At 43.1% G+C, this 24,218-nt stretch overlaps 1 protein-coding gene across 1 annotated transcript in view; it reads left to right on the plus strand.

Annotated features, from left to right (window-relative positions):
- The window catches only part of LOC124804640 (heat shock protein 75 kDa, mitochondrial), a 352,899-nt gene that overhangs the window by 168,676 nt on the left and 160,005 nt on the right, over nucleotides 1-24,218 (plus strand). The window contains exon 4 of the mRNA XM_047264860.1: nucleotides 18,828-18,983. Within this exon, the coding sequence (XP_047120816.1) occupies nucleotides 18,828-18,983 (156 nt within the window). The remainder of the gene's footprint in view (nucleotides 1-18,827; nucleotides 18,984-24,218) is intronic.

Below are 24,218 nucleotides of genomic sequence, written 5' to 3' on the forward strand. Positions count from 1 at the left end.
TGAGGTCGTCAGTCCCCTAGAGCTCATAACTACTTAAACCTAACTAACCTAAGTACATTACCCACACTCATGCCCGAGGCAGGATACGAACCTGCGACGATTGTCATGAAGTGAATTATGCGTTGTTTGTCTCGTCTGCTAGGCCATTTCTTTTTGTACTGCATCCACATTGCGAGAGCTGTAATGGGGAAGACATCGAAAACTGGAACATTTTTCTGATTTGGAACAATGTAGCCAGCCGCTGTGGCCGAGCGGTACTAGGCGCTTTAGTTCGGAACCGCGCTGGTTCGCAGATTTGAATCCTGCCTCGGGGCATGGATGTGTGTGATGTCTTTAGGTTAAGTTAGATTTAAGTAGTTCTAAGCCTAGGGGACTGATGACCTGAGATGTTAAGTCCCATAGTGCTTAGAGCCATTTGAACCTCTCTCTCTCCCTCCCTCCCTCCCTCTCCCTCCCTCCCCCCTCTCCCTCCACATTTTTTTCTGAAAGCATGTTGGTTTTATTCAGGTTTCCATTACACCATATTATTTCCCACTCTTTTCGCTACAAAACCCTATTTTTCAACATAATCTCCGTTCAATGCGACGGCCTTACGCCAGCTTACTGGGAGGCCCCGTTTGCCCGCATGATACCACTGTTTTGGTTGACGTCGGAGCCAATGTCTTGCTGCATCAATAATTTCCCCATCATCCATGTTCTACTTCCCGCAGAGTGCATCCGTCATTGAGCTAAACAGATGTCTGAAGGCAAGGAACCCATCGGACACACACCTTCCAAGAGTATTCTCAACGTATGAAACAAAGGGAACTTGAGAAGTCGGCCGTAGCTGAAGATCGAGCAGAAAACGGGCATAAAACGTGCTTTGTGCATACTACTCTTGGGTGTTGTGGAGAAGCTACTTCTGACAAATGCGGCAAGGCCACCCTCGAAGATGTCCCTTGTTCATCTCCGTTGAAGTGTGTTTGAAAAACGAGAGTTTTTCTCAAACATCATAGCACTCGGATTCTGTTGTAAAAGAATCGATCGAAATTACAATAAACAGCAACAATTTTAACAGAGATCAGGGATACACACTTAGTAAGGTATGGGGAGTGCTTTGGACATTTAGCGATAGCAAATATGTAGAGTCGATGCTACAAGGGACGCGGAGTAGCAATTTCAAACGCGGCACCGGTCCGCTCAGTCCCGCGACGGGAAGGAACCGCTACGAGCTGCCCAGTTTGCGTTCCGCCCATGCCCCACTTCGACGCTCTGTTGATGACGATGGCGGAGACAGTTATCAAAAGCTCGAGTGTTTTATTCGAAACGACGAGCCGTGTAATTCGGGAAGATTTTACTGAAGCATACCATCGCGAAAGACTCCGAGGACACACATTTGAGTACCCCAACTGGTGGGCGAATGTGTCAGAACTACTAGCAGAAACATCCAGTTGTGCAGCGTGGTGTTTCATTGTGATCAGTCAGTCGCCTCGGATGAGTGTGTTCGCAAGTTCCAGCATTGCAGGAATCACAGCGGTGTGCGGCCGGCCGGCACACTGGAGATCGGACAGGTTTGCGCGACCTTGTTCCGATGGTGACAGACACTTTGCTCGACGATTCACCGCGCTTTTGTTCACTGCCAGGTCTCCGTAGACATTCTGCAAGCGCCTGTGGATATCTGCGATGCTCTGGTTTTCCGCTAAAAGAAACTCAGTGACAATTCTCTGCCTGGAACGCACCTCAGCTGCAGACGCCATTTTGAGGGCTACTTACAGCGACACCACCTACCGGAGCTTCGTGAAATTTTAGGCGTTGAAGTGGTAATATTTCACGATGTCCCACAACAAATATTTTCAATCGAAACTGGCCGAGAAAAAAGATGTGCTGCATTCCTTACGGAACGCCCCTCGTCTAATCGCTGCAGGGAATCAAGAGTTTTACGATGACCAGTGTCTCCGCGGACGGCGCGAGCGGTACCCCTCGGCAGGTTCGGGACGGCTGTGTCGGCCGTTGGCGTCGCTGGTGTAACGGCGTGGGCTGCGCGGCGCCGCCCCGCGCCGCCAGATAACGCTAATTAATAGCTGGCATTAATTAATGCGGCCGCCCGGCGCCAGATCTCATCAGCGCGCGTTATTATTAATTGATGTGCTATACCAAACAAGACGGCACGCTACCTGCGAACCGCCTCCGGGACCTATCGCCCTCCTCTGGCCGGAGGACCTATCATCTTTTTTTCCTATACGATATCGTCCTCCGTGAGAGCTGATAAATTTGCCCAACAATCGGCGTTATAAAACTCCACTTCATTTTCTACAAATAATCATGAAAGAACTAGCATGTAGGATATATGCGACAAGCGAAATACCCTGAGGCTTCGAGAATAACGTGATAATCCCAACGCCAAAACACAGGCGCTGACGAATGTTAGTATTATCGAAGCATCAGTTACTAAGTAATTTTTGCAATATACTAATACGAACAGTGTGCGGAAAGATGACGAGATTGGCAGAAGTCGGCCTGCTGGAGGACTAGGTTCTGAAGAATGAAAGACCAAGCGAGGGAGTACTCACCCTGCGACGTATCTTGTAAGACCAGCTTGGGGAGCTCAAATAAATGAATAAATGCCTCAAGCATTCCACGATACGAAGTCCCAGATCGAAGTCAAGAAAAAGCAGCACTTTGGAACTCACGAGCGACTGTTTCTGCTGATTTCATGCGATTATTTACAGCCATCCTCCGCAATGCTCGGTGGTCCCTGTCATTCAGTACATGAGTTCTGGCTGTTCGTAGTTTAGCTTTGTGGTTGTGCTTCGCGTTTCCGGTTCACAGTTGCATCATCAACAGTCGACTTCGGCCGGCTTAGGAGGGTTGAAATGATCTAAGTCACAGCTATCTTGGCCGACCGAATCTGCTGTTACTGCTTCTGTACTATCGAACACAATACTCCCTGCCTTCTTTTACACTGGCGGGTCCTCCGATCGTGACTTCTAGTGGTCAATTCCACATCATATAGGGGTGTCCGGACACTTTTGATTTTATAGTGTACGTACTTACTAGACACTCATTGAACCTCGCACCTTCTCAGCGCAACTTTCCCGTGTCTAAAGGTCTCCTCGTCGATGGGACGTTAAATCTTGATCTTCCTTTCCTTTCTCTAGTGGGATTCTGTCTACCAACTACTGCACCATCTTCATCGCAATTTTTGGTACATTAAGGTCTGCTTTTCCCATGTAGCGTCCTGCGAAGTTGACAGCTTCGTGGAAGTCAACAGCTAGTAAGACTGACGGCTGTGTCAGTCATAACTGACTTCGTGTGACAATTTGTACAGGGTTGGCATTATTAGCCCCATCTAATGGAAGTATGTTGAACAGTAAGCCCCGGGCTTCGCGAGTTTAGACCGATCTCGTCCTTAGGCATGGGTAGCCACTGCTGTTGGATTTCTTTAACTGTGGCGGTATGCTAATGTCCTGACAGTAGTTGTTCGCCACTAGAAGGGTACAAGACTTGGATATCCAGCGTATGTCGCAACTCGGCTGTCGTGCTAGACTTTCAACGCTGTTGATGATTTCGTAAAACATGCTATTCACAACCGTATGGAAATCTGTAGTTGCGCCCATATATCTCCTATTTTTAATGTAAAAAAAAACATTCATATGATCGTTATCGGTCGGGACTATCGTGTTGCACAACAATTTGCAAGCTTATAGAGATATGACATTAGATCCACCGCCATTTTGTAATCATATTTCTGACGTAAAAATATGACTCCGCTGCTGTTATACAGTGTGTGTATTCCTGCACAAGACATTGAACGAAGTGCCGTAGTGATTTCTTAACACGCTGTGCTTGCAATCTATCCAGATTTAGGATGTCACTGGCTACCCAGTGAATGTCACAACGGTTCCTTCGATAAGGCTACAGCTGATTTGCTATCTTTTCTTTATCCAGCAGAGCTCATGCTTTGATGATCTCAACACGGAACTACCTTCCTCTTTACCTAGAAACGACCTAGCAGTGCGAATATAAAATGAATGACCCTTTGGATGTGTGATCTGGAGAAAGCCCTTGGATCTGGACAGAAAATCGGAAACGCATTCAATAATACACAGCGTTTGTGATATTTTGATAATTCAGATTTGGAGTAAAATTCTTGTACAATTTTGCTCTATTTCTGGTTCGCCAGAAGTAGTAGATATGCCCGGTTATGTTCTTCTTCTTGATTCTTTTCTTTCGCTGTGACTCCTGTTCCCTTTTTGTGGTCCATTATGCCTTTCTTCGATTTTTCACAGTACACTCTGAATTTGCCAACGTTATTTCGGAGCATATCTTTCGGTTTTGTGGTAGTCATTAAATTATGATTAAAGGTTTTCGGAGTCATTCTACTCTGGTTTGGTCCGTAACAGTCAGTCATTTTTTTAAATATCTTGTCTGTAATCGATTGCATGTTTCTATAGAAATCTCCAGTTTTTCCTCTTTTTGTCGGTGTCCCGTCTATCTTCTTACTTCAACAGTCATAAGATATGCGTTCAGAAATGTCATTTTCCGTGCCTAGTTGTCTTTACTTGTGCAAGACCGGGCATTCCGAACTATAGAGCGCCCTCCCCTCTTCCCCATAGCTCTACGGTTTCACAACTTTGCGCGTACTTTCCCTCTCCTCGGTCTCTTATCTTATATGTATTCTGTGTTCACCTGAATGCTAATTAAGTCTTTTTGGACCTGCCTGTCTTTATCGATCCCCTAGCACATAATATCGGTACGCATGGGACAGTATGCGTTACCTAATGTGTTCCTAAAAGCCGCACATAAAAACCTGATTCTTCCGGGCCTCATACCTCGGGTTCTATTTATGTTAGAAAGGGAGGGTCAAGTGGTTTTGATAGCCCTTGGACTAGGAACCATTTGTATGCCGAACAGAAGGATCGTCTTAATGTCACTACCTTACCGTACAGGTTCAAAGAATGAATATTACACACGTGCTCCGTCTTCAGCAAATGGAACAAATCTTTTGGTTTTTTATGCATTTGATGTGTTCTACGGTGGGCCTTAAGGGACTTATGGAGGCACCATTAGTTTATGGGCGGTTCCTTGGAAAACCCTAAAAAGTGTTTTTTTACCATTTTTTTTCGTACCAAAATCGAGCCGCGGAATCGAGGGAGTCTATGCTCAGCAAATGCTCGAAATTTTTACTATATTTTCCTAAGATTCCGATCTCAAACAGCCTTCGAAATTTTTGATGTCTTTACGCATTTACAAGATACAGGTTGCCGCCCGCCTCCACTTCTGTGATGGTGTCAGACACTCTGTCTTGACGGAAGGCCGCGACATTCCTGTGCACGACTTCATGTACTCTGAGCAGAGCTGGTAGATGTTATCCCTGTGAACTGTCTACGAAGGAATCATGGGTGAACTGGCCATCGTCTCCCGCAAACTTAGTGGATTCGCATTGAGCGCGGATGCGGTCAACCGCTAAAGGCCACTTCACACCGGCATTCGCATCACTTCAGCTCACGTGCCGTCAAAAAATTCTGCATTGCATTTCAAATGGCGGAATGCACACTGGCCGCCACGTCACGTCGCCGTCGTTTCACTGGAAGTAAGCCTGACCGCTGACTTCATCCGTCCGTCGTCGAACACTTGACTCCCAAGCGCATTTCCTCCAGATACACGGCCGTGCCCCCCATGAACCATGGACCTTGCCGTTGGTGGGGAGGCTTGCGTGCCTCAGCGATACAGATGGCCGTACGTAGGTGCAACCACAACGGAGGGGTATCTGTTGAGAGGCCAGACAAACATGTGGTTCCTGAAGAGGAGCAGCAGCCTTTTCAGTAGTTGCAGGGGCAACAGTCTGGATGATTGACTGATCTGGCCTTGTAACATTAACCAAAACGGCCTTGCTGTGCTGGTACTGCGAACGGCTGAAAGCAAGGGGAAACTACAGCCGTAATTTTTCCCGAGGACATGCAGCTTTACTGTATGATTAAATGATGATGGCGTCCTCTTGGGTAAAATATTCCGGAGGTAAAATAGTTCCCCATTCGGATCTCCGGGCGGGGACTACTCAGGAGGACGTCGTTATCAGGAGAAAGAAAACTGGTGTTCTACGGATCGGAGCGTGGAATGTCAGATCCCTTAATCGGGCAGGTAGGTTAGAAAATTTAAAAAGGGAAATGGATAGGTTAAAGTTAGATATAGTGGGAATTAGTGAAGTTCGGTGGCAGGAGGAACAAGACTTTTGGTCAGGTGAATACAGGGTTATAAACACAAAATCAAATAGGGGTAATGCAGGAGTAGGTTTAATAATGAATAGGAAAATAGGAATGCGGGTAAGCAACTACAAACAGCATAGTGAACGCATTATTGTGGCCAAGATAGACACGAAGCCCACGCCTACTACAATAGTACGAGTTTAAATGCCAACTAGCTCTGCAGATGATGAAGAAATAGATGAAATGTATGACGAGATAAAAGAAATTATTCAGGTAGTGAAGGGAGACGAAAATTTAATAGTCATGGGTGACTGGAATTCGAGAGTAGGAAAAGGGAGAGAAGGAAACATAGTAGGTGAATATGGATTGGGGGGAAGGAATGAAAGAGGAAGGCGTCTTGTAGAATTTTGCACAGAGCATAACTTAATCATAGCTAACACTTGGTTCAAGAATCATAAAAGAAGGTTGTATACCTGGAAGAATCCTGGAGATACTAAAAGGTATCAGATAGATTATATAATGGTAAGACAGAGATTTAGGAACCAGGTTTTAAATTGTAAGACATTTCCTGGGGCAGATGTGGATTCTGACCACAATCTATTGGTTATGAACTGCAGATTGAAACTGAAGAAACTGCAAGAAGGTGGGAATTTAAGGAGATAGGACCTGGATAAACTGAAAGAACGAGAGGTTGTAGAGAGTTTCAGGGAGAGCATAAGGGAACAATTGACAGGAATGGGGGAAAGAAATACAGTAGAAGAAGAATGGGTAGCTCTGAGGGATGAAGTAGTGAAGGCAGCAGACGATCAAGTAGGTAAAAAGACGAGGGCTAATAGAAATCCTTGGGTAACAGAAGAAATATTGAATTTAATTGATGAAAGGAGAAAATATAAAAATGCAGCAAATGAAGTAGGAAAAAAGCAATACAAATGTCTCAAAAATGATATCGACAGGAAGTGCAAAATGGCTAAGCAGGGATGGCTAGAGGACAAATGTAAGGATGTAGAGGCTTGTCTCACTAGGTGTAAGATAGATACTGCCTACAGGAAAATTAAAGAGACCTTTGGAGAGAAGAGAACCACTTTTATGAATATCAAGAGCTCAGATGGCAACCCAGTTCTAAGCAAAGAAGGGAAGGCGGAAAGGTGGAAGGAGTATATAGAGGGTTTATACAAGGGCGATGTACTGGAGGACAATATTATGGAAATGGAAGAGGATGTAGATGAAGACGAAATGGGAGATAAGATACTGCGTGAAGAGTTTGACAGAGCACTGAAAGACCTGAGTCGAAACAAGGCCCCGGGAGTAGACAACATTCCATTAGAACTACTGATGGCCTCGGGAGAGCCAGTCATGACGAAACTCTACCATCTAGTGAGCACGATGTAGGAGACAGGCGAAATACCCTCAGACTTCAAGAAGAATATAATAATTCCAATCCCAAAGAAAGCAGGTGTTGACAGATGTGAAAATTACCGAACTATCAGTTTAATAAGTCACAGCTGCAAAATACTAACGCGAATTCTTTACAGACGAATGGAAAAACTGGTAGAAGCGGACCTCGAGGAAGATCAGTTTGGATTCCGTAGAAATGTTGGAACACGTGAGGCAATACTAACCTTACGACTTATCTTAGAAGAAAGATTAAGAAAAGGCAAACCTACGTTTCTAGCATTTGTAGACTTAGAGAAAGCTTTTGACAATGTTAACTGGAATACTCTCTTTCAAATTCTGAAGGTGGCAGGGGTAAAATACAGGGAGCGAAAGGCTATTTACAATTTGTACAGAAACCAGATGGCAGTTACAAGAGTCGAGGGGCATGAAAGGGAAGCAGTGGTTGGGAAAGGAGTGAGACAGGGTTGTAGCCTCTCCCCGATGTTATTCAATCTGTATATTGAGCAAGCAGTAAAGGAAACAAAAGAAAAATTCGGAGTAGGTATTAAAGTCCATGGAGAAGAAGTAAAAACTTTGAGGTTCGCCGATGACATTGTAATTTTGTCAGAGACAGCAAAGGACTTGGAAGAGCAGTTGAACGGAATGGACAGTGTCTTGAAAGGAGGATATAAGATGAACATCAACAAAAGCAAAACGAGGATAATGGAATGTAGTCGAATTAAGTCGGGTGATGTTGAGGGTATTAGATTAGGAAATGAGACACTTAAAGTAGTAAAGGAGTTTTGCTATTTAGGGAGTAAAATAACTAATGATGGTCGAAGTAGAGAGGATATAAAATGTAGACTGGCAATGGCAAGGAAAGCGTTTCTCAAGAAGAGAAATTTGTTAACATCGAGTATAGATTTAAGTGTCAGGAAGTCGTTTCTGAAAGTATTTGTATGGAGTGTAGCCATGTATGGAAGTGAAACATGGACGATAACTAGTTTGGACAAGAAGAGAATAGAAGCTTTCGAAATGTGGTGCTACAGAAGAATGCCGATGATAAGGTGGGTAGATCACGTAACTAATGAGGAGGTATTGAGTAGGGTTGGGGCGAAGAGAAGTTTGTGGCACAACTTGACTAGAAGAAGGGATCGGTTGGTAGGACATGTTTTGAGGCATCAAGGGATCACAAATTTAGCATTGGAGGGCACCGTGGAGGGTAAAAATCGTAGAGGGAGACCAAGAGATGAATACACTAAGCGGATTCAGAAGGATGTAGGTTGCAGTAGGTACTGGGAGATGAAGAAGCTTGCGCAGGATAGAGTAGCATGGAGAGCTGCATCAAACCAGTCTCAGGACTGAAGACCACAACAACAACAACAACACGGCCGTGCGCGGATCTCCATGTTACGTTTCGTCGTGGTTGATATCATTTGTTCGCTGTCCGTTATATTTTGTGATTATTATAAATTGTTTTGTTACATTATTTCTTTTGTTAAATTTTATAATTTTACAATAATTGGCGAAAGACTAATTGAAGCAGTGAAGCAGCAGTCAGAATTGTATGACATGATGAACGTACTAAATTACTTTCCATCTTCTACATTTATAAAGCGGATTTTTATACATACTGGTACCATATTTAATATTTTACAATGAAATGGATCACAATATGGCTGGAACTTCAGGTGAAAAAAATACTATGGGTAGAATGAAATTGGTTAATAAGTGGAATTTGTTTGCATGTTGTCAGGCATTTGTAATGTTTCGTTAAGAAGTGGACTGGAACCATTACACACTGCAACAGTTTCAAAGTGTACATCAAGTAATGCCTTTGAGTTCTTTGTTTAAATGTGTGTTTGTAGCAGGCTTATGTATTGTTAAGTAGCCCCCTTGATTGTCTGTGAAATAGTTTTGCAAGCATCATTGGTCAATATTTATGTAGTTTCACTAGCTAACCCCAGTACAAATTTTTGTGGCGGCGTTTGTAGCGACAAACAATTCGCTGTAGAAACGGCTTACGAAGTCACCGCCACACTTTTAATAGCGGGCCGACCGGTCCGCTGGAACAGTGAACAGAAAGATGACAACCCAAACACTTTGATGAAATAAAAGTCGGTACTTATCTTTATTGACGAAGATACAGAAACACAATAGTGAACTCCGTGTCTACAGAGATCTGTCTAGTTCGAGTCGGAGCGGCTAGGTCAGCGTCGGCTGACGACAAACAACAACTCTGCTGCGATGAACACACAACTGACTAGCAAGTACACAATTCGGTGGCGAGTATACAACTGAGCGGCGAATACAGAACTGTCCTAGCGCTCGCGACTCCAGCGCTTAAGAAGCCAGAAGCCAGCGGTGGCGCGCGCAGACTTGCGGCGATTTCCTGTCTCGCTGGCGCTGCTTATGCGGACGGCGTCCGGACTTATAATGATGCTGCCAACCTTTTGGCAGCGGGCTCGGGTGGCATTACTGGCTAGGATATAACACAAATAATGCACGTGAACAATTAAGAGCCAAATACAAGATGTAAAGAAAGCCTATGAATCTTGAAGGGAATGGTGTTGAGGGAGATATGACTACTGCACAACGATTTTCGCTAGGCTGGCAACTAAACTTAACGTTAAGCAAACCAATTTTTCACGGTATGTGATGGCAGCTCGTAAGACTGTGTTCCCTTTCGTAATTCTGGATGCAATTTGACGTAACAAATAAGAAAAACTGGTGCTTCGACGTTCTAAAATACTTATCAAATACAGACTCCTCTTCTTCGATATACTTGTATAGTGTGCGAATTTCCCCTTCTGTACCACGTAATGACATTTTTCGAACCCAAACCTGTTTTGCGTTGTTTAGCACTTCCATCTTCCTTCTCTAATTTGCACGCCATCCCTGCAAGCTGCAAACCGTTTTGAGTCGAAAAGTGCAATTTTCACACAGATTTGGACTCCAGCATCGACGTATCTAAGCCATCCGTTGTGTATGTGCTCTTCGCGCATAAGGTTGAAAATCATGTTACGAAGATCGCTATTCCCGCGAAAAGAAGTTGAGGACAGCCATAGGAATTGAGATCACGTGACTTGATATGACGTGACTTGAGATGAGGTGCTGTGACGTGACGGACAGAGTGAATACATGTTGACGTGACGGTGTTGCGGACAGTGTGAATTGCCCTTAACGCACTTGGGGTGCCCGGCCTCGTGATGTCGCGGTTGCTGAGCCGACACGCCACCGTCTGCGTGCCGAGTGCTGAACTGTGCGTTCCACGGCGGAACTGCTACGTGAATAGAGTGCTAAAGAATTGTTCACTTTGCTGTTCAGAAGTAAGTTATTGACACGTTTCTAGCTATACTCATCATCAGAAATATCTACCAAGAAAGCATGCAAGGCACATCACTTATAATAAATTTTACGAAAGGTGTTGCATAAAGTACAGTAGGAAACATACTAAAAAGAAGAACATAATCTTCATACACAACATGGAGTCATCTGTCATTTTCTTTTTCTCAAGAAATTTCAAGAACGACATTTTTCTCCATATTTGTCGCATGCTGTAATTGTGAGCGATGTGCTTTTCAAAGAAGTGGACGTATTTTAACATATGACTTTTCGGGGTTTCCCGACGGACCTGTTGCAAATACAGTTCTCGAGGTTGCCGCCGGATTGTATTGTGTAAATCCCACAGTATTTCATGGCTGCAGCTGTTCGGCATCTTCAGGATGCGTTACTTGCTGCTGTCATTGCAAGACGCGAGTGATAATAGTGCGGCGGCATCGAAATTTGTCAAGCCAGGAGCAGGCAGTACTTGTGTGCGGGAAGAAGCTCGCAGTTAAGAGGAAAGCGGCGCTGCTGCTGCTCCCTGCTAGGAGTGCAGAAGGGCCCTCCGCGCGTACCTGGACATGGGGCGTCGCATCTTTTATAAAAAAGGAGGAAATTTTGTCCCCAGTGTCATCTTCTGGGACTGTGTTGTTAAGGAGGCAAACAACCTTATCAACACGTGTGGTTGCACGTTTTCAGTTAGTCATTAAATCAAAACAGGGAAAACAAGAACTTCCGATTCATGACTCGATGCAACACACTGCTGAGATGTAATTCAGCTTTTAATCACAGGAGAGTCCGGGTGCACAGTCCCTGCCCACAGCGAGCGCACTGAAGGCCTTTGTGCGGTTCCCATCCAGCAAGGGGCAGCAGGAGCGCCGCTTTGCTCCAACTGCGAGCCCGCGCACGTGTATTGCCTGCTCCGGGCCTGATAAATTTCGACGCCGTCTCGCCATTATCGTCAGTCGCGTCTTGCAGCAGTAACAGCAGTAAGTACTACGACCTGAAGATGTCGAGCAGTTGCACCGATGAAATATTGTGCGGTTTACGCAATACGATCCGGCGGCAAACCCGAGAAGCGTATTTGCATATTATATTTTAACTTATTTTCCAATTCACGTACTAAGATATTACATTTGAGAGTCGACGTATTACATCGATTAACAATTTATGCTGGATATACACGATGTAAACAGTTTTTGTTCAGTCCATAAAAGTCCGCAGCTCGTGGTCGTGCGGTAGCGTTCCCGCTTCCTCCGCCCGGGTTCCCGGGTTCGATTCCCGGCGGGGTCAGGGATTTTCTCTGCCTCGTGATGACTGGGTGTTGTGTGATGTCCTTAGGTTAGTTAGGTTTAAGTAGTTCTAAGTTCTAGGGGTCTGATGACCATAGATGTTAAGTCCCATAGTGCTCAGAGCCATTTTTCAGTCCATAAAATATAGCTCGACACATGAACTAATATTCTGCAACGCTGCTTATGTGCGACACCGATTTATGTAGATAATACTTTTTCGCACAGTTCTTACTAAGAGACAGAAATACTTCTGAAATCTATCGATAGTTGTAAGGTCCTCGTATTTGTATTCTCTGATTGACAATTCAAAATTCCCCACGCATATTGTACATGTGACAGTTCGTTGAGTCAGAGTACACAGTGTGTTTCGTAGTAAGTGTTGCAAGATTTGTTTTCTTAGTGCTTCTGGCTGGATGTGACAATAAAATAACGTGGTAATACTTTTTTTGTCATGCACATTTATATTTTAGACGAGGACGCATGACGACTGCGTTGTGCACAATAATGCATGGTACGCAATTTTTAAATTAATGACCACCGACAGTGTAGCCACATATGATGTTTGTGTAATGGTACGTCCAGTGTAGTTACATTATATGTGTTTAGCCGTGTTTTTGCTAGTGTGTGTTGCTGTGTTTTCAGACACACCTTGGAATGGGAAACGCCTGAAACTGGTAGTGTGTACAATAAAGAATTTTATACACAGTCTGGTGTAAAAATTTCGTTCTTCAAATGAAGTCATGCGCATCACCCATCAGTATCGAAACTTAACTGATAGCATAACGGCGTTAGAAAGCTCAATTGTATCACTTGCCGCCAGGCGGTGTGCATTTATAGGACAGCGGCGCTGTATTTTGGACACAGAAATAGTTTAACAACCTTGTGTTCAAATTGTAACTAATAAAATAAAAAAACTGTAAACCTGAAAATATAAAACACAAAATATATACAACATTACGCACAGTTTGTAGGATAAAACGTCTTTACAAAAAATTTTTGACAGGAGCTGCCGCCAGACGGCAAGTCCGAGTTGAAAATCACCTAATGTGCACAGCATTCGTAATAAATGATAAAATACGAATTAATCGTAATGCACTATTCATATAAAAATCAAAATGTAATGTAAACCAGTTAATCTGAGTCACAAAATATACCCACAAAACATGGCAATGAAGAGGCACATTTAGGATAAGAATGCAGAGGTATCTCAAGTGCGTGGGAGATGCTGCCTCGATTAAATATTAAGTACTTGATAAATTTGTAATAAATAATCATTGGTACAGAGGTCTGTATGTGCATTACAGTTATTTCAGTCAGTCCGTACAAAAGTACAAAAAAGGGACTATGCGTAAAACAATGCCCGCGCGGATTAGCAGCGCGGTCTAGGCGTCTTGTCACGGTCCGTGCGGCTCACCCCGTCGGGGGTTAGAGTCCTCCCTCAGGCATGGGTGTGTGTGTGTTGCCCATAGCGTAAGTTAGTTTTAAGTTAGATTAAGTAGTGTGTAGGCTTAGGGACCGTTGACCTCAGCAGTTTGGTCTCTCTCTCCCATAAGACCTTACCACAAATTAAATAAATTACAAAACAATGACAAAATAACAGAGAACTAATAGCATTAAAACATTCTTAAGAAAAACGTGGTATTAGAAGCTAATGGCATGAAGTACTTAGCCTTAGGATACACGATAAAAATATTTTACCAAAAGGACAGGAGGGAGTGAACAAAAATTTGTGTTTTGTCTCACATAGCGGTATTAGGATCCGTAGACACAATTGACACGTGTGACAAAGAAGTTAATAGCACAGTGGCAATAGTAAGGCTAACATAGTTGAACACTGAGCGAAGAATTTTCCCGAAGATAACTTACTTCTTTTTTACTTTTTTTAACCACCTTCTTAGAAAATGCGTACTTCTTTATAAGAAGAATAAAACTTTAATGGAAAAGACAGTACCTGACATCTTAGTACTGAACTTCGGTTAAGCAAAAAGTACCTCTGCATAAAACACAAGTGCTTGAACCAAAAGCCGGCTGAGCCGGACAAAATACGTGACGTTTTAACAAAAACATAGATAGTTAGGAATCAAAATATTCATTTTACTAAGTTAAAAGTTCATGTAATTATCATCCATGACATAAGAGAATTATTGTGAAACGTATGCTTATTGTAGGCAGTCACATTGCAACGGAACTTATTTGTTCTGTTACCATTTGGCTGTAGGTGAAATGTTAGCCATTTATTACAGCTTTTTGGACTGTCTGGTAATAGCGAGAATCGACCACATAGCCTCTTTTGTTTTATTTCATATTTTCTGAGGCCATTTCAATTTTTGCCGATGTGATAATATCGTTGAAGTTACTAGCCTCTATAGGCTATATGTTTTATTTTCTGCACTGACCCAGGAGTGCCAGCCGGCTGGCCGAGCGGTTCTAGGCGCTACAGTCTGGAACCGCGCGACCGCTACGGTCGCAGGTTCGAATCCTTCCTCGGGCATGGATGTGCGTGATGTCCTTAGGTTGGTTAGGTTTAAGTAGTTCAAAGTTCTAGGGGACTAATGACCTCAGATGTTAAGTCCCATAGCGCTCAGAGCCATTTGAACCATTTTTTGACCCAGGAGTCACGTAATAGATTATCTACGTGATACACACTAGCAAGATACCCATTGTCAGACTTACAATCCTTGCCCTTCATTTTCCACAACCAGTATTTTTCCCTGTGAAGATCATTAAACAGAAGTTAAAAAAATCAATCTGTAAATAAAAATGTGCGGCCAATAAATTGGGTGTATTAGTACAGACATATCTGACAAGACGCACATCAGTTTTTTTACATACACAAACGACTACCAGAGGTGAAGGAAAAAAAGGGAGGATTGGTAGAATCGACCAAGGTTTGAATCCGAAGTTTGTAGACTGTTAGTCAGGCAGTATTCCACTTAGCCACAAATACACATACTAAAACATGGCATTAAATGCATACGAGTCGATGTAGATGTGATTTTTCAAAATCTGGTCGAAAATGTGAAAGCGTCTTATTGATTTGACAGAGGAAAGAAATTAGCAGGCAAAGCTTTCAATCAAATTTTCATGGAGAAGCGTCCATAACTATGTTACGGAAACACCAGTCCACAAGCTTAATGCATTTTGTCGAGGTCAGTTGACCACAAGCCCGTTCTGCTCCTCCCCGATTGTCACGGTACTCAACAAGAAGCTTGACGTCACACCATGTCCTCATGCTGAGATCTTTCCCCATCGCATCTAACAAACTGCACCGGCTTGATAAGTAGTTTATGAACCGTTTTAAAGACCAATATAACCTTGCTTGCACTTTATTGATGTGGCCTAACCCGGGTGCTCTACCAGTAAAGTACGTCATTGCAAAGTCAGCGAATGTAGCCTGCAGAGGGCTAACGCGGCTTAAAAGGTACAGGCACCTACTCCCTTCAATACACAGATTTTCACTGATTATACTGTATAGACATTGCCCATACCAACGTAGAAAATCCAGCATCTGAAGTGCTGATGCTCCTGCTCCAAAAAGCTCTTCTGGAAATTCAGTAGGCTTAACCTCATCCGACACAACTGATTTAGAATGTCCCCCACCTACTACAACTGTAGCTGCCACTTCATCTTCAACCACAAATGATTCAGCACCTCTCCTAATCATTAGGCCTAGAGCTTGTGTAGACCTAAATGTATGCCAGATAGTCACCCAACTTTTTCGAGCATTTTGAAGAAAATTTATACTTTTTCCTCTTGCACTGTCAAGAAAATAAAAAGCCGGAAAAGGAATGCTGAGCAAATTGGAATACTAACTTCAACAACCATTAGACAGATGTTAATAGGAAAAAAATTGGGACTCGAAAAAGAAGCTGCTGAAGAACTCAGGAAAAGACTAAAGTAGAAAAACAAGAGAAGTTGGACAAACATCCAAAAAAGATCGGGTAACGGGCATTTCAAATGATAGACAGACAGCATTGTCTGTGGAGAATTTTTTGAAGAAAAGTATATCCAGCGTGAAATTGTGAGGTCTCGGCACATGAACTTGGTGCATACATTGAGGATTCATTGTATTGCTATTGTGACTACCGTAAAATTGAAAAATAATGTGTTGAGCTAAGTTGCATCGTGTGAAAGGAACAAAATATCATTTCCATAAGAGAACTTACTGTTACGTTTTAAGTTTATACTTTAATTTTTGTATCATATTGTACTTTTCGTATATAAACAGATAACATTTGTTTGTGAGCCACAAAAGTCTCTTTTTATTTAAAAAAAAAAATGTATTTTGTTGTGCGGCCCATACTGCCCGACTCTTCAACATCCGAATTGGTAGCCGTAGAAAATATTTTCTTGCTGTGTGTTGTTTTAATTAGAAATATTTCTTTCACCATTCACCCAAAAACAAATGTTGAAATCGAGGTTTCGTGCTGTTGTACCTCATTACAAAACAATAACAAAAGCTTTTCCAATTTTGATTGAAGTGTCCCATACTAGCCGCCTTTCCCCTATAAGAACCTCAGTTACTTGGTTTATGTGGTATTCCAGTGGTCTAGAGCGCTTGCAGATAATTAGCAGCAGCACAAGTTAACTTTCCAATTTTACTTACTTTAACAGCGTTGCTTATTAGTTCATACTTGCTAAACCGCTTCCGTTAAATTTCAATTTTAGTATTGTAGTGACCACTTTTCGTATATTTTTGGAGCTAGCTTTCCATCGCAGATTTGAAAACATGATCCCTCTATACACTTACATGAGAACCAATAACATGCGTAATTGGAGGGTACTGGAAGCCTAATCAGCTAAGCTCGTGCTACAGTTTAGCATATATTCCTGTCCTTTATCAATAGACACAGTAATAATTGTACTTACGTATTAGATTGCGGAGCGGCGGTTTAACACACACTCCGAAACACATTGCACTTTGGCATTTTTCATGTTAATAGAGTGTAGGTAGAAGTGAAAGAAATGAGAAGTGACAAAAAAGCATTTATGAATCGACTGGTAATCGAGCCTCAGGCCTTTGGATTTGTGGCCTTTGTACCTACTATTTTTTTTAACGTACTCGGTTGTCGTCGTCGTCGTCGTCGTCGTCGTCTTCAGTCCTGAGACTGGTTTGATGCAGCTCTCCATGCTACTCTATCCTGTGCAAGCTGCTTCATCTCCAATTATCCCATTACGTACTGCAGCCTTACTCGGTAACCTTCGTAAATTATGTATAAAAGTGCCAAATGCAGCACTGAGCCATTGTACAACCTACCGAGACGTCTGTTACTTCGTGAAATTGATCACTACCTTCAGTGCAATTCATAAGATACGATAGGTGAACGTTTAATGTTATGTCATTTATTTTAACAAATAGTATGAGAAAGACATATTTTCGATAGATTTTTAATGCGCCGACGGCTAGAAATTTTTTGGTTTCACGCAAGTTTTAAGATAAAAACTACTAAGTACGACCCTTTCACCTTTAGAACCGTGTAATCAGATGTGGCGTGTGGCTTGTCTATTTATATAGTTACAGCACATGAGTAACGGCAGTCCGTAGTCAGACACTGTTAGTAACGAAAGTAGCTAGTAACGAGTAGTCTGTAACGAGTGTGTACCTCGACAGCTGCGAACACAAGTTTAAAATGTAAGTGGTTACTTTCACAGGCTCACTCGTGAGAACCGAGTCTCAGCACAGGATAAATTCGCTAGGAGAGCTCCGGTATACTCACTTGCCACAATTTGATTTCTTGTAATCTTTGGACCTTTAATAGACTTTGCAGCTCTTACCTGGCAGTTGATTCGTCGTTTCACCCATGTCACCTGGCACAGTCACAGCTCCAAGTCCTCTCTTTGGTGTCTAAGTAACCAAAACACAGTAAAAACGAAATTACTGTTACTTAAGTAATTCCAGAAGCGGCCATGAAAAAATCCAGGCACTGAAAAGTGCCTGTTACATGTTTAGCTGTGGGTTGTTTGTTGTGAAAAACAGTGGACCAGTAGATACTGATTCAATAAAAAGATACAATTTCTGAAATTCAGTTGTTATTGATTTTTTTCGTCCGAAGCTTATTGCGAATAATTAAAGAGTATTTCTTATGAGAAACGTTTCGCTTATTTATAAAACATCATGTGTGGTAATTTTGGAAATACAAATTAATAAGTCACTACATTTTGGTATTTATTGATTGAAAAATGTATTTTGCCTCTTTTGTAACATCCTAGAACTACTGCTTTTTCCTTAGTTATTAACGTAGCTTCGTGTTAGTGAACAATGCTCTTTCATTATTTGTAGTAATATTAAGACGCAAAAGGAATAATAATTGATTATTGTATGGCCATGCAAACAAACATGACATGAAAGTTGTCAGAGGACATTCTCTCTCCCTCTCCGTCTCTCTCTCTCTCTCTCTCTCTCTCTCTCTCTCTCTCTCTCTCTCTCTCTCCTCTCTCTCTCTCCCTCTCTCCCTCTCTCTCTCTCTCTCTCTCTCTCTCTCTCTCTCTCTCTCTCCCTCCCTCCCTCCCCCTCCCCCTCCCTCCTCTCTCCTCTCTCTCTCTCTCTCTCTCTCTCTCTCTCTCTCTCTCTCTCTCTCTCAAGCGGTGTGCAGCAGCTTGGTAGTGGGACAGCGCTTAATAACTGTAATGACTGGTGTTGTGCTGTCGGCAGGTGTTCATCCGCGAGCTGGTGTCGAACGCGAGCGACGCCCTGGAGAAGCTGCGCTACCGCAGCCTGGCGGCGGGCGCCGCGGAGCAGGCGGCGGCCGCTGGACCGCTGGAGATCCACATCGCCACCGACAAGCAGGCGCGCACCATCACTATACAGGTGAGGCGGGCGCTGCCGCTCACTTCTTACGAAGATACTAGGCACAGCAGCAAAACGCAGCTTAAAGTACGATTCTAGTAGTTCCCAAAACCAGTAGTACTTTATTTATCCAAATGTCATCGCGAATCAATCCGTCACACATACATCTCGCTGGCATTGGGACCACTATTGCCGTGCACTATCTAGAAACAAAGGGTCTTACATACTGCAGACTAAACTTAGCTACTAGTAGAACGGTATTTAGACTCTATCGATGAGTTAGCTACCGTGTTGTGGTCTTCAATTCGATGACTTGTTTGATGCAGTTCTCCACGATAGTCTATCGCTTGTGAGCCTCATGTTCCTCACGTAACTACTGCTACATACATCCTTTTCGACGTATTAATTGTATTCAAACCGTGGTCTCGCTCTGCACCTTTTGCTATTCCTCACATCCCCCCACCCATACCATAGTTTCCTCCATTACGAAATCAACTTATCCTTAAAACCTCAGGATTCTTCATAAAACTTATCCCTTCTTTTAGCCCAACTGTGCCGTAAATCTCATTTTTCCAAATTCAGTTCAGTAGAACCTACCTCTTTGTTACTTCATGATGTTTTTGGAAAGAAGGCAGTCTTTGTTTACAACCACGCGTGGTATTTCACCTGATCACCTGCTAGACACTTTATGTGAACTGCCAAGGGCTGAAACAGGTGCCCGCGTCGCACAATGCATTATACTTTAATTAAAATATTTTCGTGATTGACGTTTCAGTGATTCGAGTGGTAGGGTCTAGAGAACAGAAGTAAGCTTTAAACTCGCCAGCGAGTCCTCTGACGTCATCTTCGAGGTCGCCATCTCCGTATGCTTGCAGACTCGACTTGAGTCTCCGCCGCTGCCGCCCACTGGTCATGTGGGTCTGCTGTCGGGTACGAGTGGAGTCGAATCGCTCAGAAAGGAGAGCGAATACACCAGTTCGCAGATGTAATCGCGAAATTGCGGCGTTCCCACTACATACGAACCTTTTGAAATGAACTTACAACAGTGTTCAAAAAAATTAGTGATGTGAATGATAAGCTACACAACTCGCTGTTAGTCTATAAATGCAAGTTGCCATCAAATGAATACAGAAATAGCCCCATTTTTGGTCGCAGGGATAGAACAGGGACATTGCTCTGCGCTGAGTTTTCCTTAGATGCAGCACATATGTTTCCTCGTAGTGGAAGTGGAGTAAACAAGAATGTAACCATTTTGTTCACATTGGACAAAATATATGCCCGTATGTTCTTCGTTTGAAGTGCGGACTATAGCACGAAATGTGTTCCAGACATCACTTCTCTTCTAATACAATACATTTGCAATTTTCCACACCGCATCAATTAATTTTCAGTAAGCCACAACTAACCTTATACTCCTGCATGCCTCAGTAAGGGAGAGCTAGTCGACGAGTATGAAGCGACATCAGTGCCACAGTTCTCAGGCTCGTCAAAGTCGTGGAACCACAGCGGGAACGAAGGAAGCTCGTTAGCGCTGTTGTATCAGCGGCGCCTTGATTTGTAAAGTATGCAGCCTGCAACATTAGGCTCTCCAGCTCCGTTTCGCAGCTCTTTCTCGGATTCCGCCCTCTCGCTGTTTTGCCTGTTCTGCGTGTGGGAGTAGTAGTGGTCAAATCTTTTTGCTGAAGAGCCAATACTGACACTGTGGGGGGGGGGGGGGGGGGGCATCTCGAGCCGCATATCTACCGATCTGATTCTTAATTGGTAACTTACATAAATTAGTGTGATCTGTTATTATCTACATTAATTAGTATGTTATGAACCTCCCCAGTAAACAAGCCGTGGTAAGGGCGCGCGATATGTTTGCTGCTGGCTCCCAGGTACTGATAGAAGTCAGCACCATTCGAAAAACTTCTTGTCGGCTGTTCTCTGTTTCAGATTACTGTCAACATCAACGACTCTAGCTGTGACACTGTAATTGCCTGACGAAGTTTTACTGTGTTGTTTGTGTGAGCGAATGATTAATTGATTAATAAAAGTAATTGCACTTTTAAATGCTTTACACAATATTGGACACGATCAGGAATGCTTACTAAATGTTGTGAATGTCATTTTTCTTCTACTCGTCGTGCTGTATGCAACAATCTTAATTTCATTTAATTTCATTTACCTTGTTACAAATAAGTGCCGCATTTGAAGATGGTCATCTCTATAATTTGCATTCACGAATCCGTGTTAGTACCATATGCTGTTTGTACCATAGTAGGTGATCGGTATGAGGACACACATCGCTGCACCGTCAGTACTGGAAGACAAACAATAAAACATTACCCTTCTAAGATTCTCTAAAACCGCAGTAAGCGCGCTACTTACACCTCTGCCCCTGAGGTGAGTAACTTTATGTGACTCATGTCCGAATTCACTAACCCCAGTTAAAAGTTAAGCGCGTATAAACATACTACTGTATTGTATTTTATTTTTTCTGAGCAGAAAAATATCTCTCTTAAGAAGCGCTCGATGTTGATCGACTTTTTTTTGGATTCGCCTGTTAGTTACATTATAAAATACGGCTGAGAACCGCGGCCCACACGAGTACTTGATTCGTGCTGCATGTGGCGCGCAAGCTGCAGTTCGACGACCACTGGACTAGAGGCGTGCCAGGCGTAGCTGTCTGTCGCATGAGCGAGCGGTGTGTAGTGTACGAGCCAGAAGCTGAGCTCTCCACCACTGACATCAACCAATCACAAAGTTGTTTTAATCGAAGTATAGCGCCCTGCTTGTTCTCTCCCACGCATCGTGATCGTAGCTACAACAGCTGTTACACTGCCAGCACGTAGTTCTCTCAGTGGCGCAAACGCCAAACTCGACTGTCCTATGTGGCGCCGCACATTGTACGCCTCCGCGTTCGCTGTCGTCTTAGCTGTGAACAAGACCTAAAAATAGTGGGATTCGATGTGCGACCCAGTTGACAGCTGCAGACCCAGTTAATAACATTTTCTGCCATGCGTATCTCGACGGACTGTTTTATAATGGAATCCCAAAAAGAAGTAGCACTAACTAAATTGTAATTTTATCTTATTCCATTGTATGCCCGGTGTTCAGCAGTAGCAAAGGCAAGTGCATCGTTGACATTTTACGCAACGTTCTTTCACGGAGCGTGTGGTCTGGTTTACCGACCTAACAGATTGGGAAGGAATTTAAATGCTCCAACCTTCTGCAATAATAAATCATACTTCATCGATGCAAAACGCTGTGCATTCTTATAGGGTGGGCGGACAACTACGTTAACTTTAATTCCGCAGGATCCTGCGTATCTTGAACGAGCTCTTGCCAACAAAGGGGAGGAAAGCTGTAGATTTTGCTGGCATATTATCCTCCTTGTCGTAGTGCTGGTTTTTTATTTTAACTGATAACGCCAACTCGATCTGCTGGGCGTAGTATCTATTTTTTTTTTTTATGAACACAGCCGTGAGATTAGTGATATCCTTTGGCAAACTCACGCAATCGGGAATTGTGTGCCCTTTGTGCAACTGTCTTAAGGAAACTCATTGTTGGAGACGACTGACGACAACTCGAAGATTGCAAATTTAAATCCGCGTGAGGGTCGTTAGTTAAGTTACTGTGAGAGCCATCATTCGTCCGTCTACCTAGAACACCCAAGAACGGCAGAAACATTATATTCTGTTCCCATCTGGTAGAGTGGAAGTTTTTATGAGTGTAGTTGACACGATGAAAAAACTCAATTTTTCTTTCTGTGGGGTCACAGTACAAAAAAACGTATCAACATACCTCCAAAAAACAGTTCGTTTAAGGCCTGCTGATTTCCGGGCTCTCTCCTCAAACTCCCACATAAAAATATTGGCCACTAAGGGTGAAAGAGGGTTTCTCACGGCGATTCCGTCTGTCTGTTCAAGAAAGTCCCTATTAAACATAAAATAGATTCAAACAAGAGCTCGCCAGAGTTAAGCTACGATGTTCGCCTGATATTTATTGCCGATCATCGTCAGTGAGAGTGCAACACGGACAACTTGTAAGAAGTGAGGCCTTATGAAAGTTAATTAAGCGATCTGTTTTTCTTGAATGAAGTGCTCGAAATGATTTAGATATCCACGTCCAGCAATCCTAATTTAATCTATTCGTGGTTTTCCTAGTTCAAAAAATCAAATGGCACCAAGCACTATGGGACTCAATCTGAGGTCATCAGTCCCCTAGACTTGGAACTACTTAAACCTAACTAACCCAAGGACATCACACCATGCCCGAGGCCGGATTCGAACCTGCAACCGGAGCAGCAGCGCGGTTCCGGACTGAAGCGCTTAGAACCGCTCGGCCACAGCGGCGGGCCTTTCCCTAATTCTTTTCAGACAAATACTACGCTACCCTTCATCATCGTCCAAACTAAGCTAAAGCTGTCTCTAATGACCTAGATGCCGATGGAAAGTTGCCTTTCAACCATCCTCTTTTTGTCCCTGCAATGTGCTCCATGTGTTGTGCAGCGAAAGATACCAATAGTTATGAAGATGTATTGCAAAGTTTCTCAAATGGCTTACGAACATTGACACTGAACTGTACCAGTTCGATGTGTCGAATATATTACACGATATGTGTGTTTCTTTTGTAAGTTGACAGTTATTTCGAGTTGAGACGGTGCTCTCTAAATTTTCGTATCGTTTGCTAACGATCTGATGTATTGATAAATACTTGATAGAACAGCTCCAATCATCTCCGTATCATATTTTTGTCTTTGCTACCCCAAGAATTTTTGTTTTCAACTGCTGCTCCCAGTGGCAAGCTTCCTTTATGCTGCAGCGCACATCCGTGTAACTTGGACCATCCTCTGGTACACGTTTTCCATAGATTTCTCTCCTCAACTATCCTGTGTTATTCCTTTTCATTTCGTGTTTCACTGTCTTAATTTTGAACATCGTATTGGAAATGCTTACTGTTCCCTCTTCTTCGCATTTCCTGAAACTCACCTTCCACTTCTGTGCAGTTCATGCTCCAGATGTGCATTTTCAGACAACTCTTCCTCACTTCTGTATTGTAACATCCCACCTATGTACAAAGTTTGTAACGGTTTCGTCAAGTAGTTTGAGGACACACAAACAACATCCCTATATAAAAAAGCTGTCTGTACTGATAGACTCACATGCACGAGTTCCTCCGACATTGCGCCCCTTCTGGTGACACATTGGTGTACTTTTAAAGGAGTAAGGGAAGAGGTTACTTGGCCGGCAAGTAAATACCAAATTCGTATGA

This window comes from Schistocerca piceifrons, chromosome 7 (assembly GCF_021461385.2).
Source record: "Schistocerca piceifrons isolate TAMUIC-IGC-003096 chromosome 7, iqSchPice1.1, whole genome shotgun sequence".
Classification (NCBI taxonomy): Eukaryota; Metazoa; Arthropoda; class Insecta; order Orthoptera; family Acrididae; genus Schistocerca; species Schistocerca piceifrons.